General features: G+C 40.5%; 1 protein-coding gene across 2 annotated transcripts in view; it reads right to left on the bottom strand.

Annotated features, from left to right (window-relative positions):
* LOC112105766 (protein BANP) overlaps positions 1–26319 on the bottom strand; it is a 251621-nt gene that overhangs the window by 214813 nt on the left and 10489 nt on the right. For both annotated transcript variants that reach the window (XM_024198684.1, XM_024198686.1), the window contains exons 2-4: positions 10639–10791; positions 7139–7233; positions 2471–2670 (exon numbers count right to left, since the gene is read on the bottom strand). In XM_024198684.1, the coding sequence (XP_024054452.1) occupies positions 2471–2670; positions 7139–7233; positions 10639–10708 (365 nt within the window). In that variant the 5' untranslated portion in view covers positions 10709–10791. The remainder of the gene's footprint in view (positions 1–2470; positions 2671–7138; positions 7234–10638; positions 10792–26319) is intronic.

The raw sequence follows: 26319 nt of genomic DNA, 5'->3' as shown, positions 1-26319 counted from the left end.
ATTCACAGTTATAATTCTGAAAAGTATATGTGAAGCACGGTGGCGGGAGCCTCATCGCCTAAAATGTTTTCAGACTACCAGAAAAACGGTCACAAAAATCTGAAATCCTAAAGTGAGAGATTAACTGCTAAGCTTCATAGGAATGCCTACAGCAGGCATGCATGGCCTTAAGAGAGAGAACGCAGCCTCAGGTTGAACACTAAATCCATTAGAGAATTAAAACAGTATAATTAGAAAAACCTACTGATGAAGGATAATGCTCACTGGATAGGTTCCTGACCAGGTCACATACTTGTGAATAAATCTTTTAAATGTATGCTTTGTGTATAAAGCCCATTATAAGGGGATGTTTTTAAATTATATACAGGACCCTAAATTCCTTTCTAAAAATCTGTATTTAACAAAAACAAATATATACAAATAATTTGAATAATAAGAAAGGAAGTCCCTGTAACAATAGATAATGATAAAGAGTAGGTGAAGGGATACTTGGAATGTTTTAACATACAACATTTCAGCACCTGCCATACAAGTCCACAGTCTGATCATTCCAGTTTAGTTATTAAGGGAATTACCTATTGCTGACAATTATTTCTTAAGATCATAGACAATTATGAGGTACTTGTTTCAAAGAAAGAATAATCCTGACAATTATGGATCCCCCATGTTTTTAAAAGGGTGCCTAAAGTTAGATTCCAAACTTTATATTTAGGTACCTAAATAAGCAGCCTGTTTTCAAAAGTACTGGGCACTCAACTGCTCTCAAAAAGTCATTTGAGTTATGTGTGACCAGCACACTATCTAGTAGTAGATTAAAGTTGAAGTAGAAGCCTAGACAAACTCAAACTAGAAATAAAGATGCATTTGAACCACTGAAACAGTTTACCAAGGAACATCCATCATATGAAGTTTTTAAATCAAGACTGGATGTCTTTCTAAAATATATACTCTACTTCCACCACAAGTTATTGGGCTCAATGCAGGAATTACTGGGCAAAATTATATGGCTTGTGTTATGCAGTAAGTAAGAATGATCACATGATCATAATGGTTCCTTCTGACTGTAAAATATCTGAATCTATGGGTTTTTTTAAGGTATCAGTATCAGGTCCAGTCTGGTTTAGCATCTTCATTAATGAACTGAGAGAGGGTGTAAACAGCATGTTAATGAACTGCCATTACTAAATTGAGGCTAGCTGCAAACACCCCTCAGGACAGAAATGCAAAAATATAAGTGTGTATCTTGGGGGAAATACAATCGGAAAGACATATTTACTTATAAAGTAGTAATGCTTAAGGGGAACCCAACATGACAGTGGCCAGCAAATTACACAGATATTTGCAGTTCAACATGGCAGTAAAAGAAGGACAAAGTTGTTGTTTTTTAACGTGTACATTCAGGGGCCTCACAGAATGAAGCAAGGAGGTAATAGCTTTTTTATAAAAGGCTTTAGTGCACCTAGAATATTGTGTTTATTTCTGAGCACCACAGGTCAGAAAAATATTCAGAAACTAATCAGAGTTCAGAGAAGAGTAATGAAAGAGATCATAGGCTGGAAAAATTGATTTATGAAAGCAAAGTTAAATATGTGTATCTTGGCTACAAATTGACCAAGGAGGATATGGACTATGAAAACACTCTATAAATATTACAAAGATGTAAACAAGGACGGAGATTAATTATTTAGGTCAAATTATTTATGGAAGCATATCTAGGAAAACTGAATGAAATTATGAATGGGGAAAAATTAGGCTCATCATTACACAAAACCCTTTGACAGTCAAATCTATTAGACTGGACGAATCCTCAAAGTGAAGGGGTGGACTACCAATGCTTCAGACATTTAAAACCATACTGGACAATGTACAAGTAAATGTACTGTAGGTCAAGTCTGCAGTTGCAGTGAAATGGATCAGATTATTTAATAGGTATTTTCCATCTCTAACATCTATGATTCTATCTGAGAAATAAACACTAGATATTATTCTACTGAGAACTTTTAGGGAACAGGCACATGTAACTAAGCAATTCTGTTTAATTTGTAGTAGATAAAAGTAAAATGAGAAGTGATTAGAATGATATGGCCTAAGCAATCAATAAACACATTAACTAGAAATGTTAATATAAAATAAAGAAAAGAAAAACTTAAAAAACACATCTAATATTTGATGCGACTTTTCCAAAGGAAGGATGAATCAGTCTGGTTTAAATCAAAATGAAATGTGGAAATAGTTCCAAGCCGTTCATGGACCAATGTGATATGTTTAGTCTCAGTCTAAATAGAAGTAACGTCATGAACTGGCATAGCAATTGCCTTCAAGATGAATTAATTCTACATTCTAACCAAAATACCAAGCTCCTGACAGGTAAACATAAAGCTGCAGAGCTTGGTACTGCCAGAGAGATGGATTTGGGATAGTATTGAAAAAGTACATTGGTATATTGATGACTGGCCTGTTCTTTTCTTACCATCGCACTTTATTGCATGTCTGTGTAGCACCAAGGGGAGAACCCGCCACCATGGGGACTTGGATAGGGCTATGCTGTTTGTTCATGACGAGGTCCAATTTCTCTTCCAATGATTTGCAGGTAGCCTCTAGTGCCAGCAGCTTTGCCTCAATACTATCCAGTCGTAGGCATATTGTCTGGTTAATGGAAAACAGGAACGACTGAGGAGGAGAGAAGGTAAAAAGAGCCATTTTAGAAACTTACAAATTTATCTTCAGGAACTTACATATAGCAAGAGCCACCTAAATATGATTGGCAAACAATTCAAGGGACACTATCAACCTTTCTAGTCACAAAATTTGACCATCCTTAAAACTGATGAAATCCAGCAGCATTATTACCATTCACAGACTTCCTGTAATTCTTCATGTAGAAGCCAACAGCATCCAAACTGAACATCTTATTAATGTGATTTCACCTGCCACACCAAAGTTTAAGATGACAAACCAAAACATCTCACTCTCTCATGAATAAAAAAGAAAAGATTATAAACATGCTTCAGCACACTAATGGATAAGTCTGATAAGATCTCCCCAAAAAGATAAAGTTAGCTGCTTACAAATGTGTAGAATGATCATATCAATACATTAAAACAAATAACATAACCTCAAAGGCAACAAGTGTCGCTGAATTTCATTCCATATCGAACAGCTAACTTGGACATACGCAAAGAAAGGAATAAGATCTGTTTTCCTAAGCAAATATATCCATTTTTGAAAGGCATATTCTGCAAGATTTTTCTGGAGGAAATTACACAATTAAACAGTGATAAATAGGGCTGTCAAGCAATTAAAAAAATTAATCGCAATTAAATGCACAATTAAAAAAATTAATCACAATTAATCCCAGTATTACACAATAATAGAATACCATTTATTTAAATATTTTTGGACATTTTCCACATTTTCAAATATATTGATTTCAATTTCAACACAGAATACAAAGTGTACAGTGCTCACTTCATATTTATTTTTTATTATAAATATTTGCACTGTAAAAAAAAAGAAATAGTGTTTTTCAATTCACTTAACACAAGTACTGTAGTGCAATCTATTTATCATGAAAGTTGAGCTTACAAATGTAGAATTATGCACAAAATAATAACTGCATTCAAAAATAAAACAATATCAAAATTTTAGTGCCTACAAGTCCACTTAGTCCTAGGTCTTGTTCAGCCAATCGCTCAGACAAACAAGTTTATTTACATGTGCAGAAGATAATGCTGCCCACCTCTTGTTTACAATGTCACCTGAAAGTGAGAACAGGCATTTGCATGGCACTGTTGTAGCCAGCGTTGCAACGCACAGTTGCCAACTTTCACGCGGTAAATAAGCCCCCTGACCTTCACAAGCCAAAAATCAAGTAAATCCCATTTCAAAACAAGACCTAAACAAGCGAATCCCTAAGAACCCCAACACTCTATGTGACTAAAGACCTCCCGGGCGTGCAGTCTGGGACTGTGGTGGGCCTGCTGTGCACCCCTGGCTCTCTCCCCGCTCTACCCCTGCTTGCCCCTACTTGCCGGGAACCGATCAAAAAAAAAGAAGCAACAAGCTACAACAAGCAACAAGCCAAAAACTAACCAACAGACAACTCACAAGCCAATTAAGCCAAAAACAAGCCCAATTTCTGCGTTTTTTTCGTGGGTTTGGCATGTCTAGTTGCAAGATATTTACGTGCCAGATTCATATGTCCCTTCATGCTTCAACCACCATTCCAGAGGATATGCGTCCATGCTGATGATGGGTTCTGCTCAATAACAATCCAAAGCAGTGCAGACCAATGCATGTTCATTTTCATCATCTAAGTCAGATGCCACCAGCAGAAGGCTGATTTTCTTTTTTGGTGATTTGGGTTCTGTAGTTTCTGGAGCGGAGTGTTGCTCTTTCAACACTTCTGAAAGTATGCTCCACACCTTGTCCCTCAGATTTTGGAAAGCACTTCGGATTCTTAAACCTTGGGTCGAGTGCTGTAGCTATCTTTAGAAGTCTCACATTAGTACCTTCTTTGAATTTTGTCAAATCTGCAGTGAAAGTGTTCTTAAAACGAACAACATGCTGGGTCATCATCCGAGACAGCTTTAACATGAAATATATGGCAGAAAGCGTATAAAACACAGAGCAGGAGACATACAATTCTTTCCCAAGGAGTTCAGTCACAAATTTAATTAACGCATTTTTTTTTTAACGTGCGTCATCACCATGGAAGCATGTCCTCTGGAACGGTAGCTGAAGCATGAAGGGGCATACGAATGTTTAGATATCTGGCACGTAAATATTTTGCAATGCCGGCTACAAAAGAGCCATGCAAATGCCTGTTCTCACTTTCAGGTGACATTGTAAAAAGAAGCAGGCAGCAGTATCCCCCGTAAATGTAAACAAACTTGTTTGTCTTAGCGATTGGCTGAACAAGAAGTAGGACTGAGTGGACTTGTAGGCTCTAAAGTTTTACATTGTTTTGTTTTTGAGTGCAGTTACATAACAAAAAAAAAATCTACATTTGTAAATTGCACTTTCACAATAAAGAGATTGCACTACAGTTGTAACTTGTATGAGGTGAATTGAAAAATACTATTTCTTTTATCATTTTTACAGTGCAAATATTTGTAATAAAAATAATATAAAATGAGCACTGCACACTTTGTATTCTGTATTGTAATTGAAATCAATATATTTGAAAATGTAGAAAAACATCCAAAATATTTAATAAATTTCAATTAGTATTCTATTATTTAACAGTGTGATTAAAACTGCGATTAATCGTGATTAATTTTTTTAATTGCAATTAATTTTTTTGAGTTAATCACATGAGTTAACTGCGATTAACTGACAGCCCTAGTGATAATACATATGCCTTGAATTGACTTTAAGAAACAGCCAGTATGCCACCTAGTGGCCTCCATCTAAAATTAAATTTACACAGCTAGCCTAGCTTACAGTAAAATGAGCAGTATAGAAGTGTTTGATAATGCTGCTGGCCAGCTTGCACTCTTAATTTGGGAAGACTTGTCTGATCTTCACAGCTTCTAGGGCAATCTTAAGAAGGTAAGACTATATACGCCAATCTGTGTAGCAGCAGAATATTATCTACATGTTTATTGGTGCTCAAGACTGAAACATTATCAATACACACTACCAATAAGAAACATATGTGGGAGAGGTGGGGAAGGTCTGTGAGCACAGGGAAATCAAGTCAAATGTGGCTGGACTGATTCAAAGAAAACTAATTTTAAAAGAATTATTAAAAGGTAACTGAGCTGATTTGGATCTGGAAGATAACGAGGTACTTAGCAATCCTCCAGGTTTTAAGCCATATGGGTGTTTGTGCTAACTACCAATAAAACACACAGGATCTCACCAATTTCTTCCAAGAGAAAACTGACAAAATCTGATAAGACTTTCCCACTCCCCATAGCTTGCCTTTCCTTCCCCTCCTACAGTTCTGTCCTTTTCTCCTGTCAGGGAAGCAGAAGGTTCTCATCTGCTCCCCTCTTCTAATCCCAGTAACCTCATCCCATCCCATCTCCTGATCTTCTTCATGCCTACTCTCATCCCCTCCTTTATTCTTCTCATTCACCTCTCACTCTCTTCCCATACAAACAAGCATTATTGAGTCTCTCCCATCTTAAAAACTCCCACCCATGACCCAGCTTGCCTTTCCCATTACTACCCCACTTTTTTTCTCCCTTTCAATTCTAAGATCACTGAATGTGCTGTTTACAATCACTGTCTGAAGTTCCACTCCAGTTCCATCTTAGACCCTCTCCAATCTGGCTTCCATTCTTTGCATGCCATTGAAACTTTTCTCGCCAAAGTCTTTAATGACATATTTCTAGTTAAAGCTCAAAATCAGTATTTCATCTTTATCTCCTTGACCTGCCATAGCTGCTTTCAACACTGTGAACCATGCACATATTCTTGAAATCTTGTCCTCACTCGGCTTCTGTGACTTCCACTCATGGTTCTCTTCCTACCTCTAATCATTTCTTCACTGTGTCCTTAGGAGGGTCTTCCTCATCCCCCTCTACAGCTTTCCATGGGGGATCCACAGAACTCCATATTTGTCCCCTCTGCACCTCATCTCTGGGTGATCTCATCCACACAAAACAAATTCAACTAACGTTTCTATGCTGACGACTCACAGATCTACCTCTCTACTCCAGACCTGTCTCCTTCTGTCCAAACTAGAATCTAGGCCTCTCTCTCTCAGATCTCTTTAGGGATATCTAGCAATCAGCTCAAGCTCAACATAGCTAAAATAGAGTTCTTCTCCCCCACCCCGCAAGCCCTCCCTGCTACCTCCTTTCTCCATCACTACGGACATCACCACCTAGATTGTAAGCCCTTGAGGAACCTTTTATTTTCCTGGGTTTTTTTCTGCCTAGTACACTGGGGTCCTGATCCATAACTCATAGCACTATATTGTATAAATAATGATAAACAATTAAAATAATAATAATAATTCTAAAACATTTGAAGAAAGGGTAACCACCCGCCCCCTCATTCACATTTAAATATACTATTAATATTTTATTATCCATCCTCTGCTTTTAACGTACTTTTTCCCCCCAAAGAAAAGCAATTGCATGTATCTGATCTTCTGAACAACAGAAAAGTATATTATCACAACCTTAATAGAGGGATCCTGGCAGTTAATTTCTATCCGTTGGCGTTTCAGAGCGGGCTCTACATCTTCATCTGTCACCTCATGATTCTCCAATACAACTGCAAGCAAAAGTAAGCATTGTCACACTATAATTCTGGGGGCAAAATAAATTATGAAGACACTGAAGTGACTAACTGAAAGAATCCAGCAACACAGAGAAAAACAGCTCTAGCCTGACTTAGCTTTACGCAGAGCAGTTATTTGCTTATTTATTTTAAAATGTAACAACAATGGGTAAGCACTCTACTTACCACTTCATAAGAAATGCACCTTTTGAACACTGAATATTTCAATTATTTGATCCATTATATGCGCTCATATTTCTCTCTGAAACAATGTCAGTCCTAAAATACATCACCTGGACTAATGAAAATATCCAGCACTGTACATATATGGTATGTCCATGTACAACTTAAGTATGATGTGTTGCATATTAGCTTCTTAAATATCTCATGTACATTATCTAGAAAAAATAAGGGTGATCTTATCTCCAGGGGGAGAAACTACTGCGATACTGGTAATACGCTTACTTTTGAATGAGGAAAATCATCTTAATATTATGAGAAATTATTAAATAATTCTAATGGCGTATTCATAAAGAGCACCACTGAAATGCTGAGTGCAGCATGTCATGATATATCTTGATTTTAGTGAGGCTTTTGACAGTCCCACATGACAACCTCATAAGCAAACATGTTCTAGATGAAACTGGTTGAAAGGCCGAACTCAAAGACTAGTTATCAATGGTTCGCGTCAAACTGGGGAGACATATCTAGTGGCGTCCCACAAGATCTGTCCTGGGTCCAGTAATATTCAATATTTTCATTAATGACTTGGATAATGGAGTGCAGCATATGTTTATAAAAGTTGCAGATGATACCAAGATGGGAGAGATTGCAAGCACTTTGGCGGACAGGATTAGAATTCAAAATTACCTTGACAAATTGGAGAATTGATCTGAATTCAACAAGATGAAATTAAATAAAAACAAGTGCAAAGTACTACACTTGGGAAGCTAAAAATCAAATGCACAACTACAAAATGGGGAATAACTGGCTAGGTGGTAGTACTGCTGAGATGGATCTGGGGGTTATAGTGTATCACAAATTGAATATGAGTCCACAGTGTGATGCAGCTGCAAAAAAGCCCAATATCATTCTGGGATACATTAACATGAGTCTCATATGTAAGACACTGGAGGTAACTGTCCTCCTCTACTCAGCAAATGTGAAATCTTAGCTGGAGTACTGTGTCCACTTCTGGGTGCCACAATTTAAGAAAGATGAGGATATATTGGAGAGAGCCCAGAAAAGAGCAACAAAAATGACAAAATGTTTAGAAAATCTGAACTATGTGGAAAGATTAAAAATACTGGGCATATTTAGTCTTGAGAAAAGAAGGTTGAGAGGGGACCGGATAACAGTGTTCGAATGTGGTACGATCTGTTTTAAAGAGGATGGTGATCAACTATTTTCCCTGTCCACTGAAGATAGAACAAGAAAGCGTTGGGCTTAATCTGCATCAAGAGAGATTTAAATTAGATACTTGGAAAAACTTTCTAAGTATAAATTCTGGAGTAAGGTTCTACGGGAGGTTGTGGAATCCACATCACTGGAGGTTTTTAAGAACAGGATAGACAAACACCTGTCAGTGATTGTCTATGTATACCTGGCCCTGCCTTAGCACAGGGTCCTTTCCAGGTCCTTTCCAGCCCTATGATTCTATGATTTCTATGGGATTTATAGTCTGTTTTTTGAGAAATATATTTTTTAATATTCAGCCTTCTGAAGATCTACACTCAGCTGTGAATATCCTCATATTGTTGATGTAAAGCCATGTTTACAAATTCAAAAATGTTCCAGATCTTTTTCATGGATATAGCATTTTACAGCAAATGAACTCTAATACTATAAATTAAGATAATCACTAGTATATAAGTTACATTTGTATACTACACACCTCTCACCTTTTATTTAAACTTCATCAGAAAAAGTATTGATATACCAATATAACATTTTTGTGACCTCTCTTATTCTAGATCAGGGGTCGGCAACGTTTGACACGCGGCTCGCCAGGGTAAGCACCCTAGCGGGCCGGGCCAGTTTATTTACCTGCTGACGTGGCAGGTTCGGCCGATCGCGGCCCCCACTGGCCGCGGTTCGCCGTCCCAGGCCAATGGGGGTGGTGGGAAGCCGCGGCCAGCACATCCCTCACCCGCGCCACTTCCCGCCGCCCCCATTGGCCCGGGATGGCGAACCGCGGCCAGTGGGGGCCGCGATTGGCCGACCCTGCCGCATCAGCAGGTAAATAAAATGGCCCGGCCCGCTAGGGTGCTTACCCTGGCGAGCCGCGTGCCAAACGTTGCCGACCCCTGTTCTAGATTTTCTGTATTTACATTTGTTGTTTAAAGGTACCTATCAAAGCATCTAGGCACTTGGATATTAACGTCTATTCATGAAGATGCATTTGGCATTAATAAATCTTGCAGAAACCTAAGTTAAATAAATAACATAGCTCCCCACAAACAAATAATATGTCCTAAATATATAGACTGGACAAAAACAAAAACAAAAATGTAACAAAGAGGCTTACAATGTCTTCGGTGTTTCATTGCTTCCTCATATCCTCTAATACTGCATTCCAAAGCTAGTCCCCAGTCTTGCTATGGGAACTATATGGGTAGACCACTGCACACACGCAGAACCCAAACAGCTTCACTGGAGTTCTTCATTAGTGCAGAGGTTCACCCATATGGTTCTGAGTGCAGGAATGGGGCCTTGTTAACATCAGTGTCTTCCCAAATTATGGGCACAATCCTACAAACACTCCTGCCCACGTTTACTCATACACATAGACCCACTACCTCCAATGGGGCCATATATGGATTGAGGCCAATAACTAGCATCCTACACTGATATTTTCCTTTAATGAACAAACTCTCAAGAACAATGAATGTCACAATAATGCTTTTGGAGGTGATTTCAATCTGCTACCACTTTGGTACAATACAAAGAATTTCAATCACGTCAAGGAGGAAATAGTAAATACCAAGTACAAAACTATGGTTCATAACTTGTTGGGTAGCAATTCTCATTTGGAGGAAAGCCTGAGAAAGATGCTCAGCAAGAAGAAAAACTTACTGTAGGCAATGTTTAACCCTAGATATTTGCACAAAAGTACTTCTGTACAAAGAACAGGGAGAGGATATAGCCCTCTATTTTTAAAGATGTTAAATGCAAAACGTTAATAATAAAAACTGTTGTAGTAAGAAAATTCAGGCCATGTTGATAAAGTTACTGGAATGCAATGTTAACAAACTCATTTTTAAAGGCAGAATTAAATTCTCTAGGAAACTTTTGTGCCATTTTGAATTTGTAAAAGGAGTGCAATAGTGATTTTTCCCCCCTGTTTAGAAGGTAACATTTCACTGCTCTTCCTTGTGTCAGTGCTACCCCCTACTGTACCTGGATGATCTGGGTTCAAGTCTTCCACTGCAATCTGAACCACATCTGCCAAATCCTGTTCTGACATCATTCAGAATCAGGCAACAATATTCGCTCAAATACCACGGAAGGCCCCAAACTCACACTCTAAGAGGTCTGCCACTTCGTACAACCCTGAAAGACAGCAGCAAAAAAGAATGTTAACACACACAAGTAAATTAATACTTTATTCATGTTCTTTAAAAGGAGCTGTGTCTCAAAGGATTGATAGTGAGAATCAGAGCCTTTCACCTTTAGATCATTGGTTCAAATCCAGATTGGTTTGGTTATGGCCACCTAATGAACGTTCAGTGATCCTTGTGAAACAGATAGGGTAAATATTGGCCCAGTTCCTAGCGGGCACGTGTCCATATCCCAGAAACTACTATGCCAGCTGCCATTAATTGCCACTTTGTTTGGTAGCATCTCCAAAGAAGACCAAGACTGAAATACGCCTATCATTTCTGAGTTGGTCCTACCTGGACCTGTGAGGAAAGCTTGCACTATCCCAATGTATGTGCTGTACCTCTTCTGTTAATAAAGACAGTCCCTTGACTCCCCAGTTTGGCACTTCAATGCCATTCACCAGCACTAAATACACAGTAAAGTGTTTGTGTTTTATTTTAAATATAATTTTTGTTTAACATTTAATTTTTAAAAATAGCAACAATACTTACACATACATATACAGAAATAAATAAATCATAAGACACTGTGGCCTCTTTACTAAGGGAATAACATTCCTAAATTGCAGGGTTCTTTTCATTTACAGGCTTTTTTAAAACAGTTAAATTATTTAATATTTATATTGCAATAGCATCCAAAGACCCAAATCAGCATTGCACCCCCATTCTGCAATGCACAATACAAACATATATGGAGACATTGTCCCTGCAAATGTGACATTCCTGTGGGATCTGTAAAAATCTCAGTTAACATACACTGAGATTAGGGACTTCTCTGCTGCTAATTAAAACTAAATTTGAACCAAAGTTCAATTTTTACTCTCTTGACTCCAACCTCTGCCTGGAGTTTCTACAGCTCAGCTCTGATGAAGCTTAATTCTATTTCCAAAGCATGGTCCTGATTCTAGAGCCAAACATTTCTCAGCCCTGCTCCTGCAGAATTCTCTGTCAAAGGTCTTTAGTAACCATATTAAGGAAAATCTTCAGCCTCTAAAGTTGAATTAAAATCATAGGAACAGTTCACATCTGTGTTTCCCCACAGTTACAGAAGGATGGACAATGCGTGCCAGGAGACCAGTCTTTTTTAATACCTGGCGCAAAGAATACTAGAAGGATAATTTGAGGTTTACCAATGGAAATGGTAATTTATCCCTTAACCTTGACACTGAATCCAATCCAACTATGCATAAACATTTTCCTCTTTCCTTCTTCCACTTGAACACATGAAAGCAATTAAACCAGGCAGGTGGAGTGCAATTTAAAAAAAAAAATACAGTGTTACCAAAGACTTCTGAGATTGGCCTCAGCAGCAGCTGCTCATTAGAAAAGCCTGTATCTTTTGAATGAGGACACCACAGAATACCAGAGTTGTTTACTCAAAATGATGTTACTGCCAATATTGACTCATTTGAAATTCTGATCACTATGAAAATTGTTGGGATCGTATAGACTATGGCAAGGTGCCCAAGAAAACTGGCAATAGGTTAGTACATGTGGTTGCCATTTTGGCAAGTTAAATTTGCCATTTCTCAGAAGTCCTGGGAACCAGCCAGTCTTAACATAAGAAAACAGCTGTGCTAGAATTACTGTTTCATAATGTCACTAACTGCGTACTGTTCAGAACTCTGCCATTAATCTGAAGGGATGCATCTTTCAATCCACACATTAGAAAAGGGGCAAATTATGTCAAATCTTGATTTTGAAAAAAATTGTATTTACAACGCTAGATAACAGTGATACTTCATATGGTTCATTTTAGCCTTGCGCAGCAGTGCTGTTCTAGTTATGAATACATCAGCATATTATAAATCACTTTCAAGGGATCTGTAACTCACTTGTTTAAATTCAATTTAGGCCAATATACAATGCACACCTTTTCCCCTTCCAAAATCCATTTGTTATAACAAAATTAGTTCAAGTTAGTTAAGCCCTCCCTTAGTGCAAGTGAAAAACAATTTCCCGTTTCTGACCTCCTTTCTCCACTCCCAGCCTCTTGTGTCATGTTCTGGTGAAATACTGATATACGTTTAAAAAAAAAAAAAAAAAATCCAGGCACAAAGCCCCCACTTTATCCTAGCTTGGACAGATGTCTTTTAGCAGTTAATGAATATAAAGGATTAAAACGGCCAAGATATGGTAATTTATAAAATGGCACACATATATGGTAATGTTTCTTTATAACATTATAAATTTTCACCTTTTTAAACATATTTTCAATAAATCAGACATTGCGCATCGGCAACTGGCCAAGGTCATGATGAAGCATAGTATTTTACAAACAAGAATCTGCCATTTCTACATTCTCACTGGGCATAGCACAACATAAGTCTGCTGCCCCCAGACTCAGAAAGAACCTCTATCACAGGGATCGGGCAACCTTTGGCATGCGGCCCATCAGGGAAATCCAGTCAGCATGTCCCTTGGCCCGCGCTACTTCCCGCAGCCCCCATTGGCCTGGAACGGCAAACCGCGGCCAGTGGGAGCCGCGATTGGCTGAACCTGTGGATGCTGCAGGTAAACAAACCGTCCCAGCCCACCAGCGGCTTTCCCTGACGGGCGACGGGCCAAAGGTTGCCGATCCCTGCTCTATCAAAACATTAGGGGAAAATGTATTTATTTGTATACACACACACAATACATGGATTATGGAGGCATTGGTAATTTAGTAGAAGTTGCACAGAAATTTGAAATTAAAGCTGGAGTAAAATGCCTTTCGTTTCACATTCAACAATTAAATTCAGGGTAGAGTTTTCAGAAGAGTTCAACATTGGTCTAACTTTGCTCTCACTGAAGTAAATGGTAAAACCCCTATTAACTTCAAAAGGAGAAGAATTAGGCCTGCACTAAGCACTTTTAGAAATCCTACCTTTAGTCTACAAATTTTGCAAAATAAGTCTTCAGTTCACAACAGAATTTTCCTTGTACACAATTTTTCTTGTAAAGTATTTATTAACTTTTCCAGAAAAAACATTTTAAAATGCTCCTATTTTTAAATTTTACTGTTTTCCCAACACTTCTTTGGATTCCTCTAGTTGAGAAATCAGTCCTCACAAACTCCAAATGTCATACACATTCTGTCAATATCCTAATATAAAGCCATTTCTGAAATGTTAAAAATTAAATACATAAAAAGAGAAGTTATTCCTCTTATTCAGAACAAGTTTAGAGCTACACAAAGAATAGTGGACAGAAGGTCAAGGTCAGACTAGCTGATCCAATGGTCCCTTCTGGCCTTAAAAAACTATGAACTACTCAGATGCATGAGCTACCTATTTCCCATCACCAGCTGTGCTCCCTATATACATCTGGTGAGCCAAGGAGACAGGGTGGGCAGCAGAGAATAAAGGGCTATACAGAGTGGCGAAAGATACTAGGGTGGCATGAGGGGATAAGCGGGGCTTTGGAGAGACAAGATGGTTTAGCAGAAATGTGCTAGTGGCCTGGGGTTTTGTGGTTGTGCAGGGGCCTGGAGTAGGGGGAGGTAAACCTAGTAGCTCTGTCCCATGGCATGGGCGCATAAAGGGGCCCAACAACATTATTGCTTAGGTGGGTTGGGGAGTCAAGACAATGACAACCAGCATGGGAAGATTTGCCACCATGATGAGAAAAGTTCCTGAGCAGGCCTGTAGGAAGCAGTGTAACACAGACAGGCCCAGGTAGGTATATTACCCATGTCCGACCATCTTCTCAATATTCCACCAAAGGGGGTCACGTGTGGTATCTGCTAAAAGCTAAGAACTAGCTGATTGTCATGGATGAGAAATGTTTATACAGGAAACAACTTTAGATCTATGTGACATGTAGGAAATTATGTTTCAAATCTGTTGGGAGTGAAACCTATCACCTGAGAAGTGGGAGTCGAAGAGCTGACCTAATCAACATAAGGACATTGAACATCCATGGAGGGGGCTTATGTTTACCATCTGGAGTAGATGCAGGCTGGAGGTTTATAAATTCAAACGAACCCCAGAAGAGTTATGGGAAGAGGCGGCCTCCTGGGCTAAGCGACAATAGCTTGTGACTGTATACGAGAAGAAATGGCCCAAATGTTTATCCATTACAGAGGAATAACTCTGCCAATGGGAGTTGTCTCATGAACAGTGGATCTCACCTCCTTGGACAAGCGCTGCAAGAACCAGTGGGTGAGAAATACCTTACTAGACAGGAAAGTAACTTGTTAATATGTATAGGTTATATATTGTGTTTTATTTTTTTCTTGTAATTATAACCTTATGTTTCCAAGCCCTTATACTTTTTTTATTTGAATCTTTATCTCAAGCTCTGTTAAATAAACTTCAATTTGGTTTTCATTGCCTTTTGCTCAGAAGAGTGTAGAACTGAGGTGAAACCAATGAACTAAGGTACACTGTTTCCACCAAGTAAGCAGATTGGTGTGCACAAGAGAGGGGACTGGCACTCGAGTGTAACAAAGTGGGATGTGTAAATTGCTAACCTGAGGGAAAGAGCCCAGAGCAGAGCAGCCAAAAGCCACTAGCTGGAGAGAGTTTCCCCTAGTGGGAGTTCCCCCTGCTATAAGGGGTTCCAGAGAGGATGGAGCTCGGCTGTTCTCAGTGGTGGCAGATGACAGAACAAGGAGCAATGGTCTCAGGTTGCAGTGGGGGAGGTCTAGGTTGGATATTAGGAAACACTATTTCACTAGAAGGGTGGTGAAGTACTGGAATGGGTTCCCTAGGGAGGTGGTGGAATCTCCATTCTTAGAGGTTTTTAAGGTCCGGATTGACAAAAGCCCTGACTGGGATGATTTAGTTGATGTTAGTCTTGCTTTGAGCAGGGGATTGGACTAGATGACTTCCTGAGGTCTCTTCCAACCCTAATCTTCTATGATTCTATGGTTTACTCCCGATACTTCAGGCAACCCCAAAAAAGCATCACAGACAGGAGGCTCCACTTGCCACTGTTCCTTTCCGCCAGTTCTGCTCCCCTGTTTCTTGCCCCTATCCTCCTCACAGATGTCCCAAATTTTCCCATACCTTCTATCACAGCCCAACATCCCCATGTTTCTTCCATGGCTTCCCTCAACACCCACATTCTAGCTCCATTTCCCCCATTCACAATCCCTTTCCTCCACAATTCCCACAGTCATATCTCTGCTCCCCACCATGCTTCCTACTCTTCTGCCACATTCAGCTTTTAAACACTGACACATATCAATACTGATTCTTTCCAGAGGTCAAGATGAATTCTGATTAGTTTTGATTTCCTCTGGCATTTTGTCAGCCATGCAAAGAAGAAGAAAAAAAAAGGAGAATGGGAGAGGGTTGTTTCTCCAGCAATAGATCTGCTTCAAACAAACAAATAAAAAACAGTACACATGCTTACTTTGCAAATCTCTATATTACTACTGATTAGCAAAATATCCTGGCCTAATGATCCCTTTATGAATTACAGGAGCTATTACATTAACCTCATCCATCTGTATTTTAGAAGGTGGCATTTCAAAAAATACTTGTCTTTGTAGTAACACTTAGAACATGAATGAGTCACTGACATAATTAAACCTAAAGATATACTACATTCCTTACCTTCCTGTATCCCAAGAAAAAATTATCCTTCCAAAATTTGGGGAAATGTTCTTAGATTCTGAGAGAGAACAGTCATCATTACAGAGGAATAACAGACTATAGTACAGGGGTCGGCAACGTTTGGCACGCAGCTCGCCAGGGTAAGCACCCTAGCGGGCCGGGCCAGTTTATTTACCTGCTGACGTGGCAGGTTCGGCCGATCGCGGCCCCCACTGGCCGCGGTTCGCCGTCCCGGGCCAATGGGGGCGGCGGGAAGCCGCAGCCAGCACATCCCTCACCCGCGCCACCTCCCGCCGCCCCCATTGGCCCAGGACGGCGAACCGCAGCGAGTGGGGGCCGTGATCGGCTGAACCTGCCACGTCAGCAGGTAAATAAACTGGCCCGGCCTGCCAGGGTGCTTACCCTGGCGAGCCGCCTGCCAGACGTTGCCGACTCCTGCTATAGAATATTTTGATGACAGAAATTTTTAAATCTTCTGAAGGTTAATATATCTTCATCTACCAAAACTTCATTAAATTAATTTCACTTCAAGTTTAATTTAGAGACTGAACTGTGTTCACTATCCTGCATCACATTTGAAAAATCAAAAGGCAGAGAAGGGTGTTAAACAGTTCATGGTGTTCAGATAACCACTTGCTGAGACAAAGTTAACAGGTTCAAAAGTACCTGACTGCCTTCTGCCATACAGCAATACCCCAAACTGTCAGATTGCCAGATCTCATATGCAAAGGCTGCAAGAGTGCTTGCAATGGAAGACTTGTAGGCGAAAATAGAGGATGATGCAGCAAACAGTGCTAGTAAATGTGTACATGGGACATTTTCCTCCTTATCCTATATGCCTTTTATTCCTTGTCACCCAACCCCACCTCTAACCTGAGCATCTGCATCTTCCTACTGCTAGTCCCAGGCCTGCCAGTCAGCATAAAGCGTTCAATGTTTGACATCAACCTACAATTTGAATTTTGTTTTAATTTTTCCTGGTAGGTTTGAGCAAAATCTGGATTAGTTAAGTGGGAAGAAACATCTTCTTCCACCTTTAAACAATGGGCCATTTTTATGCACGGAAAACTCGAAAACAGACGAACTTAAACATAATGCTATAGGTGGTTAGCCCTCTCTGAGGAACAGTGATTGTTTCCTGGAACTAAAGCATGCACTTGCTCCCTGATGGGAAAGTCCAAGCACCTTAAACTGAAAATAAGCATTAATTGAAGTTGTTCAAATAGCAGAGTGGATAAAAATGGATTTTTTATTTTTAATTAAATACAAGTTTCTTTTTTAAAAACAAATCTATTTGAAATTAAATTTGAAATTGACAACGTATATTAAGGCCTAAATTTATTATAATATATATTAAAATCATTTAAATTAAATGCAAAAAATAATATTAATCAGTATATGTCTGCTGCCAAGTTTTAAAGAAAGTCAAACCATTGAACTGGTGGAAGTCACTGGCTGAGCACCAACAAACTATGGTTCCAGAAGTGCTAAACCAGCTTTTGAAAGCAGTAGCCTCTTCTGCAGGTACAGAGAGAATAGCTTCTTCATTTCAGTTTATTCAACTAGTTCAGTTCAATGACTATTGCATTCAAAGTTAAGAAGCCAATTTGGAGTTGTAAAAGCAGGAAAGCTTGTTTTCCACTTCCAATCTGTACATAAAAACTAGGTGTAAAAGGATAAAATCTTCTAGTTATAAAATCTTGAAGGACAAGGTGACCAAAAACAATTACTTCTTTTGTTTAATAAGGCCTTGTCCACACTACACAGTTTCTTCAACAAAAGCCAGCTTTTGTTGACAAAAAGAGGAGGTATACACACTAAATTTAATGTTCCTCCCACCAATGTAACTCCCCTGATATGCCGACATAATAAAACTACCTCAAGGAGAGGCGGAGGGCTTATGTCGGTGTAGTTAGGGCAATGCATGTCTGTGTAGACACTATGTTTCTTACATCTGCTGTTGGCTGTCATTCATGTCAATTTCATGGCTCCAGCTCCTGGCTTCCGAGAAAGGCTCCTGCCCAGTCTCCACTCCAAGCCAGGCTGTCACCCAGGCTCCTGACTTGGGCTCCCACCAAGGCTCCCCACTCCCCGCCGGAAGCACGGCAGTCAACAGGACTCGGAATGCGGATCTCCACACTGGAGGCGAGAAGCCCTGGGCGGCAGCTGGGCTCCTGGTGGGGCTGAGTCCTGGCTCTCAGTCCCCCACACTGCCCCTCTTCAGTCGGTGGAAGCGCTCCTGGTGAGGATGCACACCACCAACAGAAGAAGGGTAGTGTGGACATCAGCCACCGCAGCAATTAATGCAATGGCTGTAAGTCAACCTAACATAGGTCGACTTCTCTTTGTAGTGTAGACATAGTCTTAATCGGTTAGTTTTAAATGCAAAACATATTTTGCTAAATTTTTTCTTAAAAATTAAAATGCTTTTTGTGCATTTTAATAGAATTTGAATTTCCATCCAAATCCAGCTTGACACAAGACACAAATAAAAAAAAAATTAAATAATTGCTTAAATAAATGTATGTAGATATGGTGTATCCTCTTGGTTAGCAAAAGGAAGCACCAAATTTAGCGTGAAGTCTATTTTTGATTGCAAATCAACATTTTAATGGTTACTGACCAATGAAAATCAATCTTATTTTAGGATCATTAAAATCAGTATTTAAATCGCTTTGATTTAAATCAATCTACCCTGTCAAATGGCTTGCAGCAACAGTTTCTCATTCCAGAAAAAGGCTAGCAGAGGAGCACCTGGAAACTTTTTATTAAGGATTGAAACATGGTAATTTGTGAACAGACAGAATTAAAGAGTGACTTTAGTTCCCACTCCCCCAAGCACAGGGAGTGCTGTGGTGCAAAGTCCCAAATGCAGGTCCATTTCTCTGTGTGCTTCCATTCAGTCTTCCTGCTGTTGTTTTTCTAATCATCATATGATGGTCCTACAAATCAATGTATGATGACCTCTGTTTTATAGTGTTCTGTGAGCTGTGATTGGTGGGATGGGTGTCAATGATTTAAAGCTATATATGAATTTATATTAAAACAGGCTGAGAGATAATGGACCCAGAATGCTACTTGCTTGATCATATATGGAGATATACCTATCTCCTAGAACTGGAAGGGACCCTGAAAGGTCATCGAGTCCAGCCCCCTGCCTTCACTAGCAGGACCAAGTACTGATTTTTGCCCCAGATCCCTACGTGGTCCCCTCAAAGATTGAACTCACAACCCTGGGTTTAGCAGGCCAATGCTCAAACCACTGAGCTATCCCTCTGCTCATAATTGTACATTTTGTTTAGTTAATTCTCGAACAACAAAAAATCACTCCAAATAAGATTAAAGTAATGCTTCACTGAACCAAGCGAAAAAAAATTGCAACATTTCTTTTGGTTCAGATTTTGTCTCAGGGCTGGTCTATACTTAGCCGCTAGTTCGGCGGCTGGAAATCGAACTTCCGGGTTCGATTTATCGCGTCTGGTCTGGACGCGATAAATCGAACCAGGAAGTGCTCGCCGTCGACTGCGGTACTCCAGCTCAACGAGAGGAGTACCGCGGAGTCGACGGGGGAGCCTGCCTGCCGCGTGTGGACCGCGTCTGAACCGCGGTAAGTTCGAAGTAAGGTATGTCGACTTCAGCTACTTTATTCACGTAGCTGAAGTTGCGTACCTTACTTCGACTTGGGGGGTTAGTGTAGACCAGGCCTCAGTTTCTCACCTTGTGGTAGGATTACTTTGATGTATTCCACCTAGGTCTAAATTTTAAGATCATTTGGAAATCACAGTTAGTGTAGAATGGGGCTGCCCATTCACTAATGATGTTTTACGTGGATCACCATTGCATTTTAGGTGAACTTTAAGATGGTGATAGTATTGGCCTATGCAGTCCCTAAAGGGTTTGAATCTTTCGTCCATCTCTTTCTTCATGTAAAACTCTGGAAGCTGTGATTAACTGAGCTGCTCAAGATTACAGCCCCCTTGTTTAAACAAGGAGGAGGTAGTGGCAGGATGTTCTCTGTGGCAGTTCCTCAGTTCTAAAGACTCACTCTCTCCTCAGCCTCCCACCCCAACCCTAATCCCTCTGGGCGTGGCCTAATATATTCTGTATATTGTGACCTTGATGTCACACTGCAAAATTAGCCTATTTTTCTGGGAGGTGGGGCTTTTGAATAGGATTTGAAGTGGGTGAAAAAGGAGATGTCAATCATAGCGTAGAGATGTTTTTCCATCTAATGGGTTTGGATCAATGTAGAATGACTGACTGTAAAATAACTTGAGTCTTGAATAGACAATTTTTATCAATTCAAATAAATACAATACCTAGACTGTAGGCTCCTTGAGGACCCTTACCTAATCTATGTTCTGTACAGAGCCAAGTATGGTTAACAGTAAATATTAATGAAGCCAGTATTTGAAGTTTTTTACCTTCCAGACTCCCATGCTTTGTTTCTTTTTCAATTTAATAGAATATTTATGTTTAAGGAAGGAGGAGGAGGAAAGAGAGGCCTGTTGATGGCAAATGTACAGAGCTGAGAACATTTTTTGGGCTTTTTTAACATTATTACTATCACTGCTGATACTCCATCTGTGAAATTGACTAGGAAGAGTGCAAACTGATGAATGGGAAAGGGGACAAAGACAGAGAGCTGCCTGAAACCCCACAGAGAGGTAACTTGTTTTTACCTGAAAGCATTTATTCACAAATACATGGAGTTAAACGTAAAACTAGAATCCCTATTTGTGATGTTTGAACTGTAAACAAGCACCAGTGTATAACAGGTACAGCTGACAAGGGTAGAACTATTTTTGTTTACATTCCATGTTTCTTTAATAACACAAATATTTATAGGTAAATGTATATGACTGCATTATCTTTTTTGGCTAAATTTCATTTAAAATACTAAAATCTGTGGGAAAACAGCTTACAGGTGTGTGGTCAACAGCCTTACTAACATACAAACATGTATCAAATAAACATAGTTTTACTTTCTAAACTAATTTGAGGGGGTGGGGTGTGAATAGGGTGATTTAGAAACGTAGAGTTTCAATACATGAAATGTATACATCAGCTGATCATGTTTCAGTGATGGCAAATATTGGCTGATGTTCCTGAGTGCTACTTTACTGTTGCAAGATTGCTACAATACTTTAATTGTATGTAACAGGAGGACATTTGTTCCAATTTACCACATAATCCAAAATGTGACATTTTCCTTCCCCTCTGCCTGCTCCAAACCTTTAAATTACATTTGTTTTGTGTTAAACAAGAATAAATCCAATGAAGAGGAAAAAATGATCAACACAAACACACATTTTCAAATAGTTATTTTTTGTTGCAAATATGTATTTTCTTCTCCATGCACCTACTGGCCACCAGTCAACCCCTTCTTTATTTGTCCTGCATCCAGTGTGAGTACTACTGATTTAGGCCTCAGTCCTACAGACTTAAACACGTGCTTAGCCTTACGCACTGTGAGCAGTCCCGTTGAAGTCAATGGAACTACTCAGCATATGTTAAGTTAAGCAGGTGCATAAATATTTGCTGGATCAGAGCCCAACAGTGCTCTTCGCAGGCTTTCACCTCTGTGACTTTCAAAACCTTTATAAATCCAAAGTCTGGCTCTGTGTCTAGACCAGAGTCACTCCATTAGACAGCCAGAACTGAGTCTTCCTGCACTAGTGAATAATTCCCTAACAAAACACATTATATATCAACATAATATAACATATTAATAAGTAAAACATAATAAAAAGCAGCCTTTTTAATAGTGTATAAGGTCAAATGCATTGTAAATACAAGAACTGCCAAGCCTCCTATGGACTTCATGCACCAACATATTGGGAATAGAAATATGAAACCTCAAAAGTATTTTAAATAGAAAGTCCAATTTTATACTGCATTGACTTGCACTGTAAACTATGAAGAGAAAAGACGGCATCTTAAAATTTCTGAACTGCTATTAGCACTTTTACCTTTCTTCTTCCCACTCCACATTATTCAAAAATGGTAAGTAAAAACAGTAATTGTTTAAACCCTATATTCTGTAACTAAACTGGATCACAACTGTTACTGTTTAATTATAAAAATACTAGGATATTACAATGTATAAGAAGAATTATAACAAGCTCTACTGCATGTGATATTAGGAAGTTCTTAGTTTCCAAACTGTAATGTACAGTAAATGCTTTTGGCCCTGTTAGGCCATACCTAACGGATATTGCACAACTGACTGAGGAATAGGGGGCTTACATATGAAAGTTTATAAAGTGCTAAGGAATTTCAAAGATGATACTTTTCAGTTTCCCTATACAGAAGAAAACAAAATGTATGTTTGTAATGAGATGCCCCTGAAAGATCCTATAGGCAAAAAGCCAGGCATCATCACAATACTGGACTTTGTTCACTAAAAAAATCACTATATTTAATGCTTCACTATTGTCTTTCTGGCAACTGTGAGTGGGGCAGGAGGATAAACTTGGAGTCATTACAGCTTCATGCACAGGTGTTGGTCTGTTTATCCTTTAAGAATGAGCTACTATTGTACGCTGACATTGAGAATTCTTTCAACCTCTGTGTTGAAAAGAATCAAAAAAGACAGGAATGCAGGTTACAGAAACATATTACTGCAGCCAAAGCACAGAAATCTGGTCTCCGAAAGTACGTGTCGATTGGCATGAAAGTGAAGGTAAGACAAGTAGGTAACCTAAAAATATCACTTTGATAATGTGGTGCTCAGACACTGTGCTGATGGGCTACAGTGCAAATCCCACAAATTGAGGATGACAGCTGGAAAAATGAAATAGATGTCTTAACAGCAAAGGATCTTGGAAATTTGGTCCTCCTCTGGTAAGAAGTCAGAACTTAAAAAAAATGGATTCAGTTTTAAACCCATAAAAGCTCCACAATCTGCAGAAACTCTTGTGGGAAGTGGAGTACCTGCAGCGCTGGGAGTCCAGCGCTGGCGCTGCGACCACACTCGCGCTTCAAAGTGCTGCCCCGGGAGCGCTCCCACGGCAGCGCTTTGGAGTTTCGAGTGTAGCCATGCCCTAAGACTGAAAATCCCCACAGCCACTGGAGAAGCATTACCAAGCATGAAATGCTAACTAACCACAAGAGGTGTCATCTTTTCCCCAACAATAGAAGGCCTATAGATATCAGACAAGCCACTGCGGGACATTAGTAGACAAAAGACTTTGTTGATTGCTTCCCCTCAAGCCTTAGTCCCATCGTAGCCTGAATTCTGAGGGAAGGGTATAAAAATCCTTGTCAAAGAGGAATTGTTATCACTATGCTGCTTGGAATTCAGAGAGGGCAAAATTTCTAAGCATAAAAGGACCCCCAAGCTGCTTGGCTTGGCTTAGTTCTAAAGGACATACGGAGCTTGCGTATTACATCAGCAACTATTACATTTTGGAGCCTAAAACTGTCTCTCATTTGTGCATGTATGTTTACCTGCTTTAACCTTGTAAATAACTCACTTCTTTTTCTTAGGGTATGTCTACACTGGCAGAGTTACAGCACTGGCAGTTACAGCACCACTCAGAGAGCACTGAAGGGAAACTGCTGTTGTGTGTTCACACTATCAGCTGCCTGTGCAATAGCGTGTTCATACTTGCGGCACTTGCAGAGGTATTTGGAGCGGTGCACTCTGGGCAGCTATCCCATAGAGCATCTCCGTTCTGCCGCTAAGAGTTGTGGGAAGGCAGAGGGCGCCGCAGGGCATGCTGGGTCCTGTCCCAATGCCCCATGATGAATTGCTTCGCATCCCAGCAATCCCTGTGCTTCTGTCTGCATTTGGCGCCATCTTTCAACGGTTTGTGTACTGCACACTCTGCCTTTTCGGTCTGCAGGAATGGATCCCGCACTGTTGACCAGTATGCTGCTCACTCTCACTAACACGTCACGAGTAGCAGTGGAGTTATTCCTTAAACTACAAAGGCAAGAGGAGTTTGATATTGATCTCGCCACGCGTACTAGCCACGACACAAGACTGCTTGTGACATTCACGGAGGTGCTGACCACAGTGGAATGCCGCTTTTGGGCTCGGGAAACAAACACTGAGTGGTGAGATCACATCGTCATGCATATCTGTGATGATGAGCAGGGGCTGCAGAACTTTCGGAGGAGGAAAGTCACATTCATGGGACTGTGTGGTGAGCTCGCCCCAGCCTTGTGGAGCAAGGACACGAGAATGAGAGCTGCCCTGTCATTGGAGAAGCATGTGGTGATTGCACTGTGGAAACTGGCTACTCCAGACTGCTACCGATTGGTCGCTAACCAGTTCGGAGTGGGAAAATCGACCATTGGACACAGGTTGACGGAAGTGTGCAGGGCCATTAATCACATCCTGCGCTGAAAGACTGTGACTCTTGGCAATGTGTGTGACATTATGGTTGGCTTTGCACAAATGGGCTTCCCTAACTGCGGAGGGGCAATAGATGGCACGCATATTCCAATTCTGGCACCAGACCACCTAGCACATTAATCTGAAGGGGTATTTCTTAATGGTTCTCCAGGCGTTTGTGGATCACTGTGGGCGTTTCACGGACATTAACGCAGGTTGGTCCGGAAAGGTGCATGACGCACGCATCTTTTGGAACACTGGCCTGTTCAGGAAGCTGCAAGCAGGGACTTTCTTCCCGGACTAGATCACCATAGGGGAAGTCGAAATGGCCATTGTGATCCTGGGAGACCCTGCCTACCCCTTAATGCCGTGGCTTATGAAGCCATACATGGGGAACCTTGACAGCAGCAAGGAGCGGTTGAACAACAGGTTGAGCAAGTACTGAAGGCCCGCTGGCATTGCCTATCTGGGAGGCTGGACCTGGCCGATGACAATATTCCTATGCTTATAGCTGCATGCTATATGCTCCATAATATTTGTGAAGGGAAGGGTGAAAGCTTCACTCAGGGCTGGACCACTGAGGCTCAGCGCCTGGAGGCTGAATTTGAACAGCCAGAGACCAGGGCTATTAGAGGGGCACAGCGCGGGGCCATAAGGATCAGGGATGCCTTGAAGCAGCAATTTGAAGCTGAAAGCCACTAATATCTGTTCCTATGCTTGGGAGTGCAGTGCTTGTAATGCTAGGCGTCGATTGTGATCAGTGCAGACGATGCACTATGAAGGTTTAAGAAAATTGCCTGTTACTTTGCAGAGCTTTTTTCTTTCAACTAATGGAATACACATTGCTTTCAAACCAAAAAAATTCTTTTATTTAAAAAAAAAAACAACAACAACCAGAGGAGAAAGATAAACAGTGCAGCGGGTACTGTACTTCAGCAGGGCTAAACTGCAGAGGGATGGGCATTGAGTTCAGTGGGTACTGGGAGTCTGCAGGGCTGGATTGTGATGGGGCAGGAGTGGAATGCAGCGGGTACAGACTGGAGCCAGGAGGTTGATAGGAGTGAGTTGGGGGCGTCTGCGTGGCGCATGGGAAAGAGTTTTGCAACAGCGGCTGCAGGGGAGGGTGGGATCGGAGCTGTTCAGTTTACAGTGCTAGTAGCACCTGGAGCGTGTCTCCTTGGCGCTCCATAACGTTTATGAGATGCTCCCTGGCTTCGTTCTGGCATGCCGCGTTCTCCTTTCGGTCCCCCTTCTCGCTGTCCCGCCACTCTTTCAATTCTTGTTTTTCGGCCATGGAGTGCATCATGACACCATGCAGAAAGTCCTCTTTAGTTCTTTGTGGCCGCTTTCTAATTCTACGCAGCCGTTCAGCCGGCGATACCAAGTAGGGAGACTGGGTTCCCAAGATCATATCTGTGAAGCCAAAATGCAACATTTTACAGAAGCAGTATTGTTTGCAACACACAGAACACTCATTCAGTGAGTTAAAAAACAGCCACTATTCACATACCTGTCACTAACTGGCTGACCCCAGGCAAGCACACATGAGCCACAAGACCCCCAAAATGGTGAGTAACCACAGGGGCAAGGG

The sequence above is a fragment of the Terrapene carolina genome, unplaced genomic scaffold (assembly GCF_002925995.2).
Source record: "Terrapene carolina triunguis isolate 2854851 unplaced genomic scaffold, T_m_triunguis-2.0 Scaffold33891, whole genome shotgun sequence".
Taxonomy (NCBI): Eukaryota; Metazoa; Chordata; order Testudines; family Emydidae; genus Terrapene; species Terrapene triunguis.
The sequence above is the reverse complement of the archived record's forward strand: the minus strand, read 5'-3'. Positions and strand labels throughout refer to the sequence as shown.